Source organism: Labeo rohita, chromosome 8 (assembly GCF_022985175.1).
Source record: "Labeo rohita strain BAU-BD-2019 chromosome 8, IGBB_LRoh.1.0, whole genome shotgun sequence".
NCBI classification, from domain to species: Eukaryota; Metazoa; Chordata; class Actinopteri; order Cypriniformes; family Cyprinidae; genus Labeo; species Labeo rohita.
In genome coordinates, this window is record NC_066876.1 from 19,231,883 (window position 1) to 19,250,256 (window position 18,374).

The window sequence follows — 18,374 nt, forward strand, 5'->3', positions numbered from 1 at the left end:
TATGGAGGAATTTATTCGGCAAATGCGTTTCCATCTCCAATTATTCGCATTAACCCTTTTTTGTACAAGTCAAAAACCACCTCAAATGAGCGTAAAAACTTTTTGGCGAGTTAATGGATTTTTATTTGAAATGTGGCGTTTCCATCATTCAATACTTCAAAATGCGCATAAAAACAGGCTGATGGAAACATAGCTTATATGATTGAGCAGCTTCCACACATTATTGTGGCTTAGACAGCATAAATCCATGCGGTTGTTTACATCCAGATATCTCAAATATGGCTACGCATCCTGTTAACTGACCAAACCGTGACGTAAGTGCAAACCCTTTTACCATCACATAAATAAATTATATTTTAAAATGTAATAAAATGAAAAACAGTTATATTAAAGTCCGTGTAAAGCAATGTTACATATGTGTTCTGAGTTTGTCACACCACAAAAAAACATTGTTAACCACCCAGCGAAATTTAAATGATAAAAACGGGCGTGTCTGATGTCGGCACTGAAACCACGCCCATTCGCGGGAAAGCTGATGTCTCTCTCAACAGTTAAAGGAGTAATTCACTTCCAAAACCAGACATCACAGATAATGTACTCACACTGCTGTCATCCAAGATGCTCATGCCTTTCTTTCTTCAGTCGTAAAGAAATTATGTTTTTTGAGGAAAACATTTCAGGAATTATCTCCATATAGTGGACTTCAATAATGCCTGCGAGTTTGAATGTCCAAAATACAGTTTCAAAGCAGCTTCAAAGGGCTCTAAATAATCCAAGCTAAGGAATAAGGGTCTTATCTAGCAAAATGATTGGTCATTTTCTATATATATATATATATATATATATATATATATGTACTTTTTTACCTCAAATACTCATAAAGGGTACAGTTAGGGTAGGTCGAAAAACTCCCATCTCATTTTCTACTCCAACTTCAAAATGTGACCCTTTATACAAATAAACCCCAGCGACTTAAGACTGGTTTTGTGGTCCAGGGTCACAAATCATCCTACATCACTGTTTTTTTTTGTAAAGGAAGTTTGACCCTTGAAATGAGAGTTTTTCCAACATACCTTAACTGTATTTGGCCCGGATTACACAGAGTATGCAAGCGCATGGCAGAGCTAGACAAGATGACCATTTGAGGTTAAAAAGTATATCAATTTGTAATTTTTTTTTTTTTGTTTTTTTTTTAGAAAATGACCGATCGTTTCACTAGAAGCTGCATTTAAACTGCATTTTGGACGTTCAAACTATTCAATCAGCGAGGTTCAGAGTATACTTCTTACAAGCCGTGTGTTGAACACACTTCAGTCAACAGCTCAAGGGCATGAGACGACTCGACCCTGATATGAATCACAATTAATCCTGTTCGAGTGTGAACAGAATGTTTGAACTGAATTCAGATTTCCTGGAAGCCTGTTAGTTGTGCTCAGACTGAAAATGAACGGGGATTAAAGTGGATTAGCACCTACTAATAAAATTATCAGCCAGCTGGCGAGATGCCCCTTTTATTTATTCGACAAAGCCAGTTTATACTTATATATGGCGGTTGCTGTGTTAGCAAGTGATAGCAAGTGAATGACACTTTCAGATATAGAAACAATCTATCTCCATGTGTCATTTCCCAACACTCCACAAACCACACCCACCTCACACTGTTATTTATTTCCTGTGTAGGGTTCCACGCCAGTCAACAAGAACAACATACATCAATATTACTCTCCTCTATCATCTCCTCCCCTCCTCCACCCACCTTTCTCCCTCTCTCTCTCCTCCTATCCCTGGCAACTACAAAAATCATTCAGTTCCCATGGGCACCTCTGACCTCATTCATTCATCTCGCTCTCACACACACCTCTTGAAAAGACAGCAGTTTTGCTTGTAGCGATTACACAGCGTACTCTCCTTCATCCTTTGAACTCCTTTCACGCACTAGTCTCTCTCTCTGCCTCCTTTCATCTCTCCTCCCTCTTTGTCTTCAAGGTAGAGATGCCCAGTAGTGATGACTGACAGCCTAACCAGCCCTAAACCACATAAGAGGGGGAGAGAGTGAACGAGATTTAGCAGAAAGATAGAGTTGTGATTGCTCTCTAGTGGGTGAAAGATGCTATTACATGTTCTTAAACCTGTTATGTCCATATCTACATGTGCATTCTTAGTATGCAGACATCTGTGGTTACCACTGGACAGATTGGTTGGCAGTGTTCTAGAGTTTGAATCAACGATTGTCGCACTCACGGCACTGAAATCTGGAGCCATTTTCTAGCCATGTGGCTGCTATTAATGTTCAGTCCTGCAGCTGAGCATTACATTCCCAACTTGCGCTGTATTTTTCACATATAGCCTACTTTACTAAAATGATGAGATGCTGTCAGCCCACTCATAACGATCATGAGATGTTTAGTCATGCCTGTCTGGGTCATAATTCTGGCTCCATCTCAAACAGAAGTAATATTTACTAAACTAAACAATGCACTGATGAGTTTGGATGCAGTATCAAATATATAACCAAGTATTAACTGGGAATGACAAAAAGCCTAATACATTTAAATATGGAGGAACTAATGCCCCTGTATTTTTGTTTTTATACACAAACATTTCAAAAGGTTTGGCGAAAGTGTTTTTTGTTTTGTTCTATTTAATCAGAAATACAGTTCAAACTGTAATATTGTGATATACAGTTGAAAAGTTCACATACACCTTGCAGAATCTGCAAAATGTTAAAATTATTTTGCCAAAATATTAGGGATCATACAAAATGCATGTTATTTTTTATTTAGTACTGATCTGAATAAGATATTTCACATATAGTCCACAATAAAAAATAATAGTTTATAAAAATGACCCTGCTCAAAAGTTTACACACACTTGATTCTATGTTGTTACCTGAATGATCCACAGCATTTTTTTTGGTTTAGTGATAGTTGTTCATGAGTCCCTTGTTTGTTCTGAACAGTTAAACTGCCTGCTGTTCTTCAGAAAAGTCCTTCAGGTCCCATAAATTCTTTTGTTTTTTAGCATTTTTGTGCATTTGAACCCTTTCCAACAATGACTGTATGATTTTGAGATCCATCTTTTCACACTGAGGACAACTGAGGGACTCATATGCAACTATTACAGAAGGTTCAAACGCTCACTGATGCTTCAGAAGGAAAAACAACGCATTAAGGGCCGGGGGGGTAAAAACTTCTTGAATTTGAAGATCAGGGTAAATTTAACTTACTTTGTCTTCTGGGAAACACACAAGTAGCTTTTGAAGGGCAGTACTACATGAAAAAAAAGGATATTTAGGCAAAATAAGAAAAATGTACACATCTTAATTCTGTTCAAAAGTTTACACCCCTCAGTAGTCCTCTGTGTGAAAAGATGGATCTCAAATATCATTGTTGGAAAGGGTTCAAATACACAAAAATCAAGCATATGTAAACTTTTGACTGTAAACTTTTTTTATGTGAAATATCTTATTCAGGCCAGTACTAAAAAAAAAAATAGCATGCATTTTGTATGATCTGTCTTATTTTGGTAATAATTAATATTTAGTATATTATGCAAGGTGTATGAAAACTTTTGGCCTGTACTGTGTGTGCGCGTGTATATATATATGTGTGTATATATATATATATATATATATATATATACACACACACATTTGTTTTTGTGAATTGTGGGGACTTTACATAGACTTCTATAGATTTTTATATATATTTATATTTTTATTTTATACTGACCAAATGATATTGTCTATCCCCTAACCCAACCCTAACCCTAAACCTACCCCTTACAGAAAACATGTTTGCATCGTTACACTTTCAGATAAACATCATTTACTATTTTTAATAACATTTTTTTAACATTGTCAAAAATTTCAGGTTTTACTATCCTTGTGGGGACATTTGGTCCCCACAATGTAGCAAAAACAAGTACACACACACACGTGTATGTGTGTGTAAAAAAATGTTCACATTAAAATAAAAATGTCAATTTTATGGGGCAAATATTATGTATTAACATATTTTGTAATAAACATGATTGAAATGACAAAACTACAATATTCTTTACATTAAAATAAGTTTATGCAATTGCAAGTATTAACCATGGTTAATGGTTAATATTAATCTAACAGAAATCTATCTTACACAAAAACATTTTAAATTGTACAAATTAACATGGCTGATGTATTATGAGCAAACGTGAATAAATAAATAATAAACTAGATTAATGAATGTAGTAAAAAAAAAAAAAGTTCATTGTGGATTACCTAATGCATTAACTAATTAACCCTTACTGTAAAGTCTTATCATTAAAACAAATAACAGACCTTTGTACAGATGAAGAAAGTCAAACATTTGCACACTTGAAAAACAACCAGCTGAGAGGTTGAGGCAGACACTCTTTTAATTCTGAAGTCTCTGCGGGTTGCTGTTTTGTAAATACATTGAGTGAAATCACCACTAACAAAACTCTGAAGTGTGAGAATATTACACAGTCACTCTGAATGTGTTTATTACACTCAGGACTTTGAATACTGTGTGGCGTATGGCACAGATCTGTGAAAACTCCAACTCTGTATGGCACACGAGGAATCTCAGCACTACACCTGTACACTTACAGTGGCATAAACAGCGAAGGACACTGAGGGAATCTTGAGAATTAAGACTTTATATTTGGTACAGATAAGACTATTTTAATATTAAAGGAAGTAGCATCACAGTTCATGACATTTCAAGAATGCCAAATGATCGCCAACCCCACTGATGATTCTTAATCAGAAACACTGCGGGACAGATATTTTATTGTGTGTTTATCTATCAGACTTTGAGAACAACTGTGCTGCACTGTAAACGTGCTCAGAGTTGAACAAACAGAGCTGGGCACTTACACCAATTAAACATTATGACATAAATACATATTCATGCAGGGTTCTAAGAATATGGTGCAGGAGAATAATTTCACTGTAATAGGAAGCGTCTTCTGTTGACATTTTTGGGGGAGAATTTTCAAACTAAGTATTACTGGATGAAAGGACGAACAGTGACAGATTTATTGCGGTCTGTCCTGCCTTGTTTATGGCTATTAATGGTAAAACAGTCTTTTTTTAAGGACAAGAGGAATATTGGACTATTCGGACAAGATGGTCAGGCAATTATGGCTGTGAGGACGGTATCTAAGGTGTAATAACTGAGAAAATGAAAGAGTGCTGGCTGTTAAGGGAGAGAGTTTGTGGCTGTTAGTGTGTAATGTCTGCAGTGGAGATGCTATAGTTGGGGAATTGGGGGAAGGTTAAGGGAGTCCAGGGCGCTGTGGTAAAGTTCTCTTAATGCTCTCAGCAACAATAAACGACAAAACATCTGATTAAAAAGATGAGGCAGGGGCTCCTAAAGAGAGAGGGAGAGAAAGAAAGAAAGAAAGGGAAGGAGCGGAAAGTTAATGGCCCTGAACTTGTTTAAATCGCATTAATCACTTAATGCAGATGTGCACACAAATATGCACAATACACACTAAATCATACATTAAATTGTAACAAGCAGTTTTAAGTGTGTAATAGAATCTGTAATATCCTTACATAAACAGATACTGATTGAAATTCATAGACTGATTCACGAACAACCACACAGATCCATAATATCTTACCCCAAGGACGTGAACTCTGTTGTAGTAGGAGCTAAAATCTTTACTGAGAGACACCAAGAATCTGCACACCTGACAGAAACAAAAGACACACATTTTAGTTACGAATGGCTGTAATAATGAAGCCAAGATGGCAGAGAGAATAACTGGTTGAGTATAGGAAGATATTTAAAGGAGAAGTCCACTTCCAAAACAAAGATTCACATATAATGTACTCACCCCCTTGTCAACCAAGATGTTCATGTCTTTCTTTTTTCAGTCGTAAAGAAATTATGTTTTTGAGGAAAACAATTCAGCATTTTTCTCCATATAATGGACTGATATGGTGTCCCGATTTTGAACTTCCAAAATGCAGTTTAAATGCGGCTTCAAATGATACCAAATGTGGTTGTAAACGATCCGAGCCAAGAAAGAAGGGTCTTATCTAGTGTAACGATCGGTTATTTTAATAAAAATAATTTAATTTATATACTTTTTATTGTCAAACGCTCGTATTTATGAAGTTGAGGGAGAAAATATGAGTTTTTCGACATACACTAACTGTCTTGAGTCAGAATACACAGAGTTCAGGGAGAGAAAGGAGCGTTTGAGATTAAAAAGTATTTAAATTGTATTTCTTTAATGAAAATAACTGATCGTTTCTCTAGATAAGACCCTTCTTCCTCAGCTGGGATCGTTTACAACCGCATTTGGGATCATTTGAAGCCACATTTAAATTGCATTTTGGAATTTCAAAATCGGGGCACCATAGCAGTTCATTATATGGAGAAAAATGCAGAAATGTTTTCCTCAAAAAACATAATTTCTTTACGACTGAAGAAAGAAAGACATGAACATCTTGGATGACAAGGGGGTGAGTACATTATATGTGAATCTTTGTTTTGGAACTGGTCTTCTCCTTTAAAGGGATAGCTCACTCAAAAATGCAAATCCTGTCATTAATTACTCATCCTTATGTCATTCCAAACCCGTAAGACCTTCATCTTAGGACCACAAATTAAGATATTTTTGACGAAATCTGAGAGCTTTCTGACCCTGCATAAACAACACCACAACTGATGTGGTACTCTTTCATTAAGCGTGACTGAGACTGAAATTGTTAAATACATTTTTTTGTTTTCTTTGCACACAAAAAGTATTCTCATGGCTTCATAAAATTACAGTTGAACCACTGAAGTCACATGGACAATTTTAACAATTTCCTTACTACCTTTTTGGGCCTTAAACGTGTCAGTTGTGTAGATGTCTATGCAGGGTCAGAAATCTCTTGTATTTCATCAAAAATATCTTAATTTGTGTGCCAAAAGGAACGATGGTCTTACAGGTTTGAAATGACATAAGGGTGGGTAATTAATGACAAAATTTTTATTGTTGGGTGAACTATCCCTTCAATCAACTCAGCATTACAATGTCCACCTGAGAAACAAAACCTTTCATTAAAAAAAGCACCTGTTCAGTCCTTAAATTAACTCTGGCTGTGCCGCCTTCATGCTCCAGGATCTGTCCAGATTGGTCCAGCAACTCAGAGAACGGAATGAGGTAATTGAAGAGAAGAAGCCACTCCCCCTAAAGAAATAGCAAAATTATTATCACCATATATGCATCTTTCTATGGCAGTAAACACAAAAACAGAATACATTTGCAATATACAAAGCAACTGAAGAATACTTAAATAAGGATGCAACTAATTTGACTATTAGCATAAACAGGATGTTCATTAAGGCATGTTAGATGCATATTGCTTTACCTCCTCTTTTAGGGAAGAAAAGTCCAGTTCTGTGCCTCCAGGGATTTCTGGATAAAGACCTACATATTTTAAAACAAACATGGATATTATTTCACAAATTACACAACATTTTTTTCTATTACATTACTACTTACCACTCAGTTAATCAAAAGGCTCAACGGAAAAAGATGGGAATTGATTTCTCTACTTTAGCCAATTGATTTCTCTACTTTAGCCAAAAGTTGTACACTGCCCCAAACAACATTCGAACCAATCAATATACCACACCTCTGTTGGACAGACTACACTGGCTATTGTTGTCTATTTTGTCTGTACATTTTATATTGTCACAGAGCACATATATGTGACCCTGGACCACAAAACCATATAGGGTAAATTTTTTTAAATTAAGATTTATACATAAAATGAAAAAGCTGAATAAATAAGCTTTCCATTGATGCATGGTTTGGTTGGACAATATTTGGCCAAGATACAACTACTTGAACATCTGGAATCTAAGGGTGCCAAAAAAAAAAAAAAAAAAAAAAAAAAAAAAAAAAAAAAAAAAAATCAAAATACTGAGAAACTCGCCTTTAAAGTTGTCCAAATGAAGTTCTTAGCAATGCATATTACTGATAAAAAAAATGTTTTGATATATTTACAGCAGGAAATGTACAAAATATTATCATGAATCATGATCTTTACTTAATATCCTAATGATTTTTGGCATAAAAGAAAAATCGATAATTTTGTCTTATACAATGTATTTTTGGCTATTGCTACAAATATACTCGTGCTACTTAAGACTGGTTTCGTGGTCCATGGTCACATATTATCTGTCACTGCTTTTCTATTACCTTTTAGAATAGTAACTAGTGCTGAAAAACATACCATTTGCCTAATAAAGTAAAATTTTAAACATATATACAACAACAAATTGTTAAGATTTGGGTGTAGTCATACCGCCTGTGTGTGTGTGTGTGTGTGTGTGTGTGGACTTGTTTTTATATCCTTGTGGGGACCTAAACCTGAATACACACAGACTCATGGGGACTAGTGTCACCGTGGGGACCTAAATTGAGGTCCCCATGGGTACAAAAGCTTATAAATCATACAGAATGAGTTTTTTTGAGAAAGTAAAAATGCAGAAAGTTTTCTGTAAGGGTTAGGTTTAGGGGTAGGGTTAGGGTAAGGGGATAGAAAATACATTGTGGAGAGTATAAAAACCATTGCACCTGAGAGTCCCCACAAGGATAATAAACCAGACATGTGTGTGTGTGTGTGTGTGTGTGTGTTACCTTGTTCCACTCCTTTCTCATAGCTGCTGAAAAGTGTGTGAAGACGAGCACAGTTATACATGACAAAGACTCCACCCCTGGGGCCCTTTGTGGACACACCACTGTCCCGCTGAACATCTAAGGTCACCTGAAAGAGAGCTGTCAATCATCTCTGATGCAGGAAAATATATTCCCCACACACACATTCACATGCAAATACACTCACTGGACTTGTGTGCACTGTGGATAGCAGTTCAAACCTCACTGTGGCTGAGGTCATGACTCTAATGATGTCATCCCATGTCTGACCTAAACGAGTAAATAATAGCACACACAGTTTACTTCTGGTACATGCATCACAAACAATTCTGGGCTATTTTACTAATACATGCAGTAAAAATAACTTTTCAATAATGCACAGACAAACACACCTTCAACTTGGTCTCCATACTTCATTTCTGAGGCCTCTTTCATTTGAGCTTTTCTTAACCTGTGAAAAATATAACAAACAAACATGTAACACTTTAGTCATCAGAGTTATTATTATTCATAAAGTTAATAAAGCATTACAAAAAGCTGACTGGGATCTAAAGTTTTGCCTTACTGAAGATACTGAGCTGCATTCATTTGAATGCCAGGAGTTTTAACAGGACCACAAATCACCAATCTCTAAAAGAGAGAAAAAAAAATCAATTATTCATGCATTCATTTTCCAGCAGAGATATGTATTCATCCATTTGGCAGTATGGACCTTTATGTCACCTCCTATATCCGGTAAGCGGAGCAGTGTATCCCCACTTCCGGTCCCATCGCAACGCAATGAAAACTAATGGGAGAATCCTCTCTTTCCTTTCTTTCACCGGTGTTACTGCAGTGTGTTTGGCTGTTTTTATTCTAAACAATGACACACTGCCTCAGTTTTCACGATTTCCTGACACAACACGGAGGAGATGTGTGGGATGAATTAAGGTCCTTCTAAAATATTACGCGGGAGGATGTTTGTGTGGAGTATGCATTTCGAAACTGAAGATGTGTACGCCTACATCTCATATCACCTGCTGAAATGTTCCTATTAATATATTTCTCTTCCAAATGTGCTTTCTAAATAATAAATAAATTTAAGTTGCTGCAGTCAATTTCGTCTTCTCATTAACAATGCTTTTCTCATCATATTTTATACCTGTTTACATTAAAATAAAATTTGACTGATAAACACCATTACAAAATTAACCATGGGTTTACTATAGTAAATAATGTAGTAACCATGTTATATTTTATTTTATTTTTTCCACGGACTGATTTCCATTTGTACTGCCACAGTTTTACTACACATACCATGGTTAATTTTCGTAAAAGCGGTATTAAAATAGATGAATGAAAGCGTTGGCGTTTCCTTAAAGAAATAGCAATGTTGAACATTTTAGCTACTTAATCTTAAACAGTTTAACACGTTGACAGCGTGACTGAGTATTAATTCAGAATTTTGGCATAAATATATGAATTACATACAGTGAAATGACTGTGAATGAAAAACGACAGAATAAAGACTAAAATTTAATACAAATGAATAAACATGTTGATTCTGATCTTATTCATCAGGTTTCACACACACTGCAGCACTGACACAGTGTGGTGAAATCACATATGTTTACGAGCCATGGGTTTTTCAGATCGGTACGTTGGATTAAAACTACAAGTTCCGTTGAGTTTGGAAAATTCTGTGCACAGTAATCATCAGAATATTTCTTCACCCGTCTCTGAAAATGTCTGGATTTTGAAATCATCCTGCAGATGCTCATTTTAACAGGCTTTTATTTAACTAGGTGATTACAGCATATTGAAAACTATACATAACCGGAAGAATCGATACACTGCTTCAACAAGCGCTTCCGGTGTTCAATTCCGGTGCGATAAAGGTCCATTATAATGGCTTGATATTGTTGTAAAGACTTCATGTGATACTTTTACACAAAGTTAAACAAACATGCTTTTCTAGGAAGTGGAGATTAAATATTGATCAGATTCAATCAAATGCTCTCTAAATGAGTGTGACCCTTGCCTAATTCAGTTGCTACTAATTAGGTCATACTTAATCATGGTTTGTGAAATAAATAAACCTATCGGCTAGTCTAAAAAAAAAAAAAAAAAAAAGAATGAGTCCTTTGATAGGTTCAACCCGAAGTTCCTGTTACATGACTGTAGATACAACACAGAAAGCAATTGTTTAATATGTAAATCATGCTGGTACAGTTGATGGGCAAATGTGTCTGTGTGGGCAGAGAGTGTGAAACCTGGACTGCTGTTGCACCCGCTGCTCTCCACAACATGGCTGTCTGCTGCTGACGAAACTCATCCTGACAGGAAGTGACATGCAGGGCTGTTGCCGTAGAGACCTGAAGTAGAGAAATCCATTACAAGCGTCCAACTAAAACATGGGAACTCACTGTAATGTTAAAGCAGACAGATATAATCCAGACAGAGGGTCCTTTTGACTCACAGAGAAATCTGCAGTAGCGCTGTCCAGCTGAGCCAGATGACACAAAGCTTCTCTCTGCACTGAAAAAAAAGAGAAATCACTGACTTAAGACAGAAGAAAACTAAGGCTATTCAACAGTTTATTCATGGAAACGCCAGGAGTAAAACATTTCTTGTAAAAAAAAACAAAAAAAAACGGTTCAATACGGCCCAGTTCATCTTATCTTAATGCCTCTCATGCAATTAGTCTGAAAATCCCCCCAGCCAAAAAAAAAAAAAAAAAAAAAAAAAAAAAAACAGAAATGGTTTTGTGCAGTAACTATAATTTCCTGCATATATATATTTTTATAAGTTCGTATGTTGTATCATTGTTGACAAATAAAGTGATGCATTACTATTGATGAGACGATCATTATTTTCATGTTAAGGCAAATAATTGGCTGGAATTCTAAGCAACTTTGATTAAATTAAAAAGAAAATACTACTAACTAAAATCAATTATTTTAAATGCTAAATATGAATTTAGGTATCACAACAGGTAACTTTCAGTTTTGAAAAATACACACATTTATATAAAAATATATTTAACTGTGTTATTAAACCAATCTTAAGTGAATATTAGATCAAAAGTCTAAAGACAATAAGGAATGAAATAATAAAGTACAACAAAGTGTCCAATCACAACTTACGGTGATAAATTAAAAAAAAAAAAAAAAAAAAAAAAAGTCAAAAGTTTTTTAACAGTAAGATTTTTAATATTATTTAAATAAGTCTCTTCTACTCACAACGCCTGCATTTAGTTAATCCAAAGTACAGTAAATTTTTGAAATATTTTTACTACTTAAAATAACTGCTTTATATTTGAATATATTTTAAAATGCAATTTATTCCTGTGATTTCAAAGCTGAATTTTTAAAATCATTACTCCAGTCTTCAGTGTCATTACAATATGCTGATTTTCCATTCAAGAAACATTTATTAATTATTAATATTTGAAAACATTTGAGTATTTTTTAGGATTCTTTGATGAATAGAAAGATCCAAAGATCAGCATTTATTTCATTTAAAATAAATGTCTGGCTGGAGTAATGATGCTAAAAATTCAGCTTTGAAATCACAGGAATAAATCACATTTTAAAATATATTTAAATAGAAAACAGTTATATATTAAAATGTTTTTGCTGTACGTTGGATTAAATAGATGCAGGCTTGATGAGCAGAAGAGACTTCTTCAAAAAACATTAAACACCTTACTGTTCAAAAACTTTTAATGTCTATCATACCAATATATTGCACATTCATAGTTAAATTTACAGTGTGGTGCATTTTAATCCATCATAATGTGGGAAGGAATAAATATCTTGTTTAAAAAATAAATATCAGAAAACTGAACTATATTGGCAGAAGACAGGGTTCAAATATTTTAAAAATAAAATACAATTAAAATCTCAACATCCAACATCCTACTCGTGCAACCCTAATAATGACATTTACTGACAAAACAGACACGAATCTTGTATATAAACCAAATCATGATCAATTTAACCCTTTAAACCCCTAATAAACACACTACAGCTCACCTGTGCAAGTGCCAAGACTGGGATCATATCCCTGAAGGTTCTCGTCCTGTAGCACTTGTTTAAGGTTTATCCTAACTTCCTCTTTTATCCCTCTTTTCTCTCCCTCTATTTCCTCTCCTCTGCTTCTCCTTTTCCCTCTCTCCATCTCTCTGTCTCTGTAGGTTGAGGTCTCTAAAGCTTTTTTCATCTTCTCCTCCCTGTCCTCATTGGTCCAACTGACAGGGACTGTTGGCCAATCAATGCCTAGTGTTTTCAGAAAGTTGACAATGTCACTGTCCTGTGGCAATGCTGGACAAAAGGACACAGTGTACCTAAATGAAATAAAGAAAGAGTTGATTAAACTGTCCTTTTGGTGGCAAAACATAAGCCAAGATGATAAAGTCAAAGCACACACCCTTGTCTTCTGAGCTGTGCCCCGAGGTGGTCGGCAATGAGAACGGTCCGTAGCTGCCCCAGAGCTAGCGTATCGGGAGACGGCACGGTTTGTTTGGTGTGGAGGGCAGGGCAGTTGATGAGGACACAGCCCTGTCTCTGAGCAGCAGGTCTCAGATATGGTGTTATTCCACATAAAACACCTTTGAAGGCTGCACAGCGATCCACACAAACACGCAGCCCTTCTGCTGTCACCTCAGTGGCTCCCATCGGCAATACACCGCTGCCACGAAGAGAGCGAATACCACTGAGAACATCAGAGGGAACCTGAAGCACACACAAAATAATGCAATAATGCATTTAGTATAACAGTTCACATATTTAGTGTAGCTGCCCATGGACACTTTCTCATTAAATCAAAAACTTTATTGAAAATGGTATAAAGTGATAAAATCAAAACTGTCTTCAATTCTTATTTTTGTAATATTGGACTATTGCAGTGTTTATTATAAATGACTTATCTTTGTACATTACTTTTTCTCAAATAATATCTTTAATAAAAAACATTGTCCCTTCCCCCTTATAAAAACCTCTCTCAGTTCTGATGACGAGTGCACTAGCATGAAAGAAGGTCAAGAATCCCTATGTTTCAGCAACCTATCACTCATGAGAGATCACAGCAATCAGCAAATGACAATGAACCAGCGATCTAATGAATTCCCTATTGACAAAATTAAGTCTCGACCTACAATTTGTTTTTACTTTTGAGAAGCTGTTTTACTATACATCCTAATAGGGAAGAAAAGACCGTTTCAATTTCCATTTTTAAGCCAACTTTTAGAATTCTGTCATTAATTACTCACCCCCATGTGTCATTCCAAACCCGTAAGACTTTCATTCACCTTCGGAAGACAAATTAAGATATTTTTGATGAAATCCGAGAGCTTTCTGACACTGCATAGACACCAACACAACTGCCACGTTCAAGGCCCAGAAAGGTAGTTAGGACGTTGGTAAAATAGTCTGTGTGACAGCAGTGAGTTTAACTGTAATTTTATAAAGCGACAAGAATACTTTTTTGTGCACAGACAACAAAAATAATGACTTTATTCAACAATTTCTTCTCTTTTTTGTGTCTTTGACACATTCATGACAGTACCACGCGTGTGTGCGCACTCAGCATGTAAACGTGTCGAAAACTGACACAAGAAGAGAAGAAACTGAATAAAGTTATCATTTTTGTTTTCTTTACACACAAAAAAATATTCTTGTATCTTCATGGTTGAACCACTGATATCACACAGACTATTTTAACAATGTCCTTACTACTTTTCTGGCCCTTGAGTGTGGTAGTTACGTAACGATGAGGCAGGTTCAGAAAGCTCTTGGATATCATCAAAAATATCTTAGTTTATGTTCCGAAGATGAACGAAGGTCTTACAGGTTTGGAACAGCATGAAGGTGAGCAACTAATTACAGAATTTTCATTTTTGGGTAAACTATGGGTGAGATGCTATCCAGTCACTTTAATAGAAACCCACAAGATCTGGTGTTTCGCATGAGGGGAAAAAATTGTATATTTCATGTATTTCTCACTCATGTTCATGACGTTGGTCATATGAATTTACCAACAGAATTGAGGCTGCATAAAAAAAAGAAAGAAGTTAATTAATATTTAGCTCCCACAAAGAGTGTTAACGGTACATTTCAATTTTCAAGCTGTAATAAGTTATAATTTAATAATTTAGCCATCACAAAAGATTAGAAAGAGCGCGCTAAATAGATAGCCGCGAATTTCTGTGGTAACCATAGCAACAGTTCGCTGCTCTGGCGGTTTTCGTTGTGGGCCCCTATCGGACGTCGACAAAACATAAAAAGGTATGTTTGTTAATACGTTCTGTCGTTATTTTTAGTTTTACAACACATTTATATATAGCAAAACGTTTTTTGTTTAAAATGTCATTTAACGGTTACACGTTTGTTTTCCAGGGGCGCGAAAAAAATCAGTTAACTGAGATATCCCTCAAAAAGAGACAAACTGCAAAAACTAAACAAGGTTTTCTGTTGTTGGGGAAGATACACAGTAATATATCAGGTCGTGTTTATGACATTGTGGTTTTCATAATAGCCTACATGTTGTTTTTAATATTGGCATATTCTGACCTAGATACTAACGGGCAGTGAGGAGTTAAATCATTCCTGCCGCAGGGTTCAAATGTTTGGTCGATGCGACCAATGTCAACAGTCTAGCTGGCGCCCTGCGTGTCTGTGCAGAGCTCGGGCTTATATTCTGACAATTCTGTGTCAGTGACACAGTGTAATTAATAACCAGAGGTCCAAGCAAAAGCTTGAAAATATATCAATCACGGCGCCTTAAGCCATGCGTAAAATCGCCATGCGGAGAAGCGTGAGAGCGCATCTGTCATTGGTACAGGCCAGGAAAAGCTCATAACACAGAAAACGCTAAAGTAAGCACATATTTCAGACTGACCTCTCCACCTGCGTACAGCGTCGTCAAAACCGTGTTGGGTGACAAGAAGTCACGATTTCTCAGGTTTTTGGCGCTGCTCTCCTTGAACCAGAGCTTTTCTCGCTCGCGGCTGATCTCGGCGTCATGTTCAGCGTCTCTCCGCAACGCGCCGCTCAACGCTTTGACGGTGGATACGATGCTAAAAGGCACGGCTTCCTCCATGATTAGGCTCAATGCGTTGACATTGTCATCAGTGCCTAGAATCGAGCAATGCTACTGAGATTGACTCTAGCAGCACTGCAGTGCTGTGCTCCGATTGATCACCAATCAAAACAGATGCATGGGGACCGGAACGTTAAGAAATGTCACTGGTTAGAGTGGGGAATATTTTCGTGTAACACCAGTTCCCGTTTGCGACCCTTTGAAAGGCGCCATTTTGGGTGTGGCAAAATCAGTTATGTCAGTGACAGAACAGAAAGTAAAAGTGCTCTTTTGATAAAATACGTTTTGTTCAAAAGCAAACGTTTAGTTTTAAATAATATAGACATTTTTTTTTTATATTATATGGATTTCATACTATTTTATCACTGTATTGCATAGTAATGTAGCCTATAGTTCGCCCAAAATGCAAATTATGTCATTTTTTCACTCTCTCTTTTAAGCCAACTTTATTTATTGTGCTATATTACAAAGTCATTTGATAGATTTGGGTGAAGAAAATAGTATTTATCATTATTAAAGGGTCCACTACAAATCTTACTAGGTTACTATTTCCATTCATTTTATGTAAAACAGCAGCATGCACATTCTGCTATTCAGTTTCTGGTTTCTGATCAAAAAAGACAAAAAAACATGGGTAGGTAATTGATAAAGGAATACTTTAGTTTTTGGGTGACTAAAACAAAACAACAGAACAAACAAAAAATCCTTACTAACTCCATAAAATTGTCTCTTTTTTATAGTCTTTTCTCAAAATAAATATAAGCTAGATTTTTTAAATTCTATTTAATGTTTAATTAGGCTGCCTCAGGAATATTGTTTCCAGCATAAACATGTTTTCAATGTTTGACTTCTGATAATACTAAAATATTTCCTTATGGAACAGTAATTAGATGCCATCTGTAAATGTTTTTATAGGAATCTTTATATCAAAACAAGATCTGATCACACTTCATACTGAAGCATATTTGAATGCTGGTTGTTTAGTTGCTTATTTGAGTACTTCTGCTTTGTTTGGTGCAGGTAACAATTGTCTATAAGAGCTGAACTTGAGCCAGATTACATGTCACATGTTGTGGTTTACAGTAAGATCTAGATCTCTTCCCAAAACAACTGAAACAGCAACACTGGCTCAGAGATTTCACTTTGTATCCTCTAGCCAAAGTAAAAGCTACAAAGCAAATCATCCAAAAAACCTTCTCCAGATCACTCAGCTATTCAAAACACAACCCTCTATCATTCCATATCACCATGCAGATCTAAAAATTCTTTAGAAGTTTTGATAAAGGCCCGAAAGTAAAAAAAAGTCAACAAGTTATGCATGATAAATGTTCTTAATTTATTAAAGAATTACAGAAGCAACATTCAATTGTTTGACAAAGGCATTTTAGTAAGAGATTCTGTGGTTTACAGAATACTGAAGATTCTGAAGATTTGTGTTTGTCAGGAAGTGATGCCATTCTTGGCTGACACGAAGTTCCCGGTGGCGAAACATATTTCTTGCGATCCGGGAGAAAACGTGTCATTCCAGAGCAACATCAGAACTCATATTAACTATAACACTGTAGATATACTCAAATACATTTCAAGTAGGCTAACACAGAAGTAAAATTTACATACAATATCACAGGAGGCCAACTCCTGCATTCTCCCAACATACAATCAAGCTCCTGCAAGAAAGGAAGGGCACAGAATCCATAGCCAGCTGTCAATCAACCAAACAGCTGCATTATGGGTTCCGTTACCATCCAAACTGCTGTGGCCATTTTTATTTTCACCGACACTCCATGAACGAGCACATCCAGCAACACTTCATCATTTAACATTTTTTCATATGGAAATTACATTTATCAAGTGTGCTTTTATTAAATAAGGAAGAAGAAACAAAATTCAAACAGCTTTTACCACAAACAAGTTTGGCACCTCTGCAAAAGAATCAAACTTGTTTATTTATCTCGCTTCATCTGTAGACCTGTGTCTTGAAAAACCTGTTCCCTATCAGAAGAAGAGTGGGCAGAGAGAGGGAGGGAGAGAGAAGGAGAAGGGGGGTTATGCAAGGTAAATGAAGACAAAATGACAAGAGAGATTAAACAGGATATAAAATTGACTAAAGATAGTCACATGAAGTAAAATGAAAGGAGGAACTGGCCTGAAATATGTAGCTTAATTATAGAAACAACATTGTACACATTTCAGTGAGGACTAGTTGAAGTGATCTTCTCTTTATGAAGATTTCCTCATTTTTGCCAAACAGTTTGGAAAAGAACAGAATGAGACAAGTGAATGAGAGATTTCTTGTATCCACACTTCCATCATTATTTTTTTCATTTCAGTGCGATCTACTTGCAAAAGAGAAGAGGAGTTCACAAATGAAAGAAACAAGCGGAGCAAAGGTGAAGAGAAATGAAAGAAAACTACTTGCCACTGTGATAAACGACAAGAGAAGGGACACACTGAACAGGACGGATAAAAGCAGACAGGTATGAAAGAGATGAGAAGAATAATTATGAGTTACCTGCTCCTGTCATCGCTCCTCTTTCTTTCGCTCTTTCTCCCTCTCTCCGCTCCCTGGCTTGTGCGAGTTTGTCAAAGCGCGTTCGCGTATTTATGCCTACCGACTTCCT

At 36.0% G+C, this 18,374-nt stretch overlaps 2 protein-coding genes across 2 annotated transcripts in view; both read right to left on the bottom strand.

Annotated features, from left to right (window-relative positions):
- The window catches only part of celsr3 (cadherin, EGF LAG seven-pass G-type receptor 3), a 71,972-nt gene extending 70,064 nt beyond the window's left edge, over positions 1-1,908 (bottom strand). The window contains 1 exon segment of the mRNA XM_051116877.1: positions 1,859-1,908. The gene's annotated coding sequence lies outside the window, so the exon portion shown is untranslated.
- Positions 1,909-4,380: 2,472 nt separating this feature from the next.
- On the bottom strand, positions 4,381-15,892 carry dalrd3 (DALR anticodon binding domain containing 3). Its single transcript, XM_051117878.1, has 13 exons — positions 15,553-15,892; positions 13,084-13,388; positions 12,690-13,000; positions 11,132-11,190; positions 10,926-11,027; positions 9,239-9,303; positions 9,066-9,124; positions 8,861-8,943; positions 8,656-8,782; positions 7,379-7,437; positions 7,081-7,197; positions 5,635-5,703; positions 4,381-5,378 (listed from the first exon to the last, which is right to left on the bottom strand). The coding sequence occupies exons 1-13, from the start codon at positions 15,751-15,753 to the stop codon at positions 5,259-5,261; spliced, it is 1,677 nt and encodes a 558-aa protein (XP_050973835.1). The 5' UTR covers positions 15,754-15,892; the 3' UTR covers positions 4,381-5,258.
- Between the last annotated feature and the right edge of the window lie 2,482 nt (positions 15,893-18,374).

Bases quoted from the DNA above. Each gene is read 5' to 3' on its own strand.
- dalrd3 (XM_051117878.1), bottom strand. From the start codon at position 15,753: ATGGAGGAAGCCGTGCCTTTTAGCATCGTATCCACCGTCAAAGCGTTG. The intron at 9,125-9,238 runs GTAAGGCAAAAC...TATTTTTCACAG, and splicing joins AATGCAGCTCAGTATCTTCA to GTTAAGAAAAGCTCAAATGA. The intron at 5,379-5,634 runs GTAAGATATTAT...CTCTCTCTTTAG, and splicing joins ACAGAGTTCACGTCCTTGGG to GAGCCCCTGCCTCATCTTTT.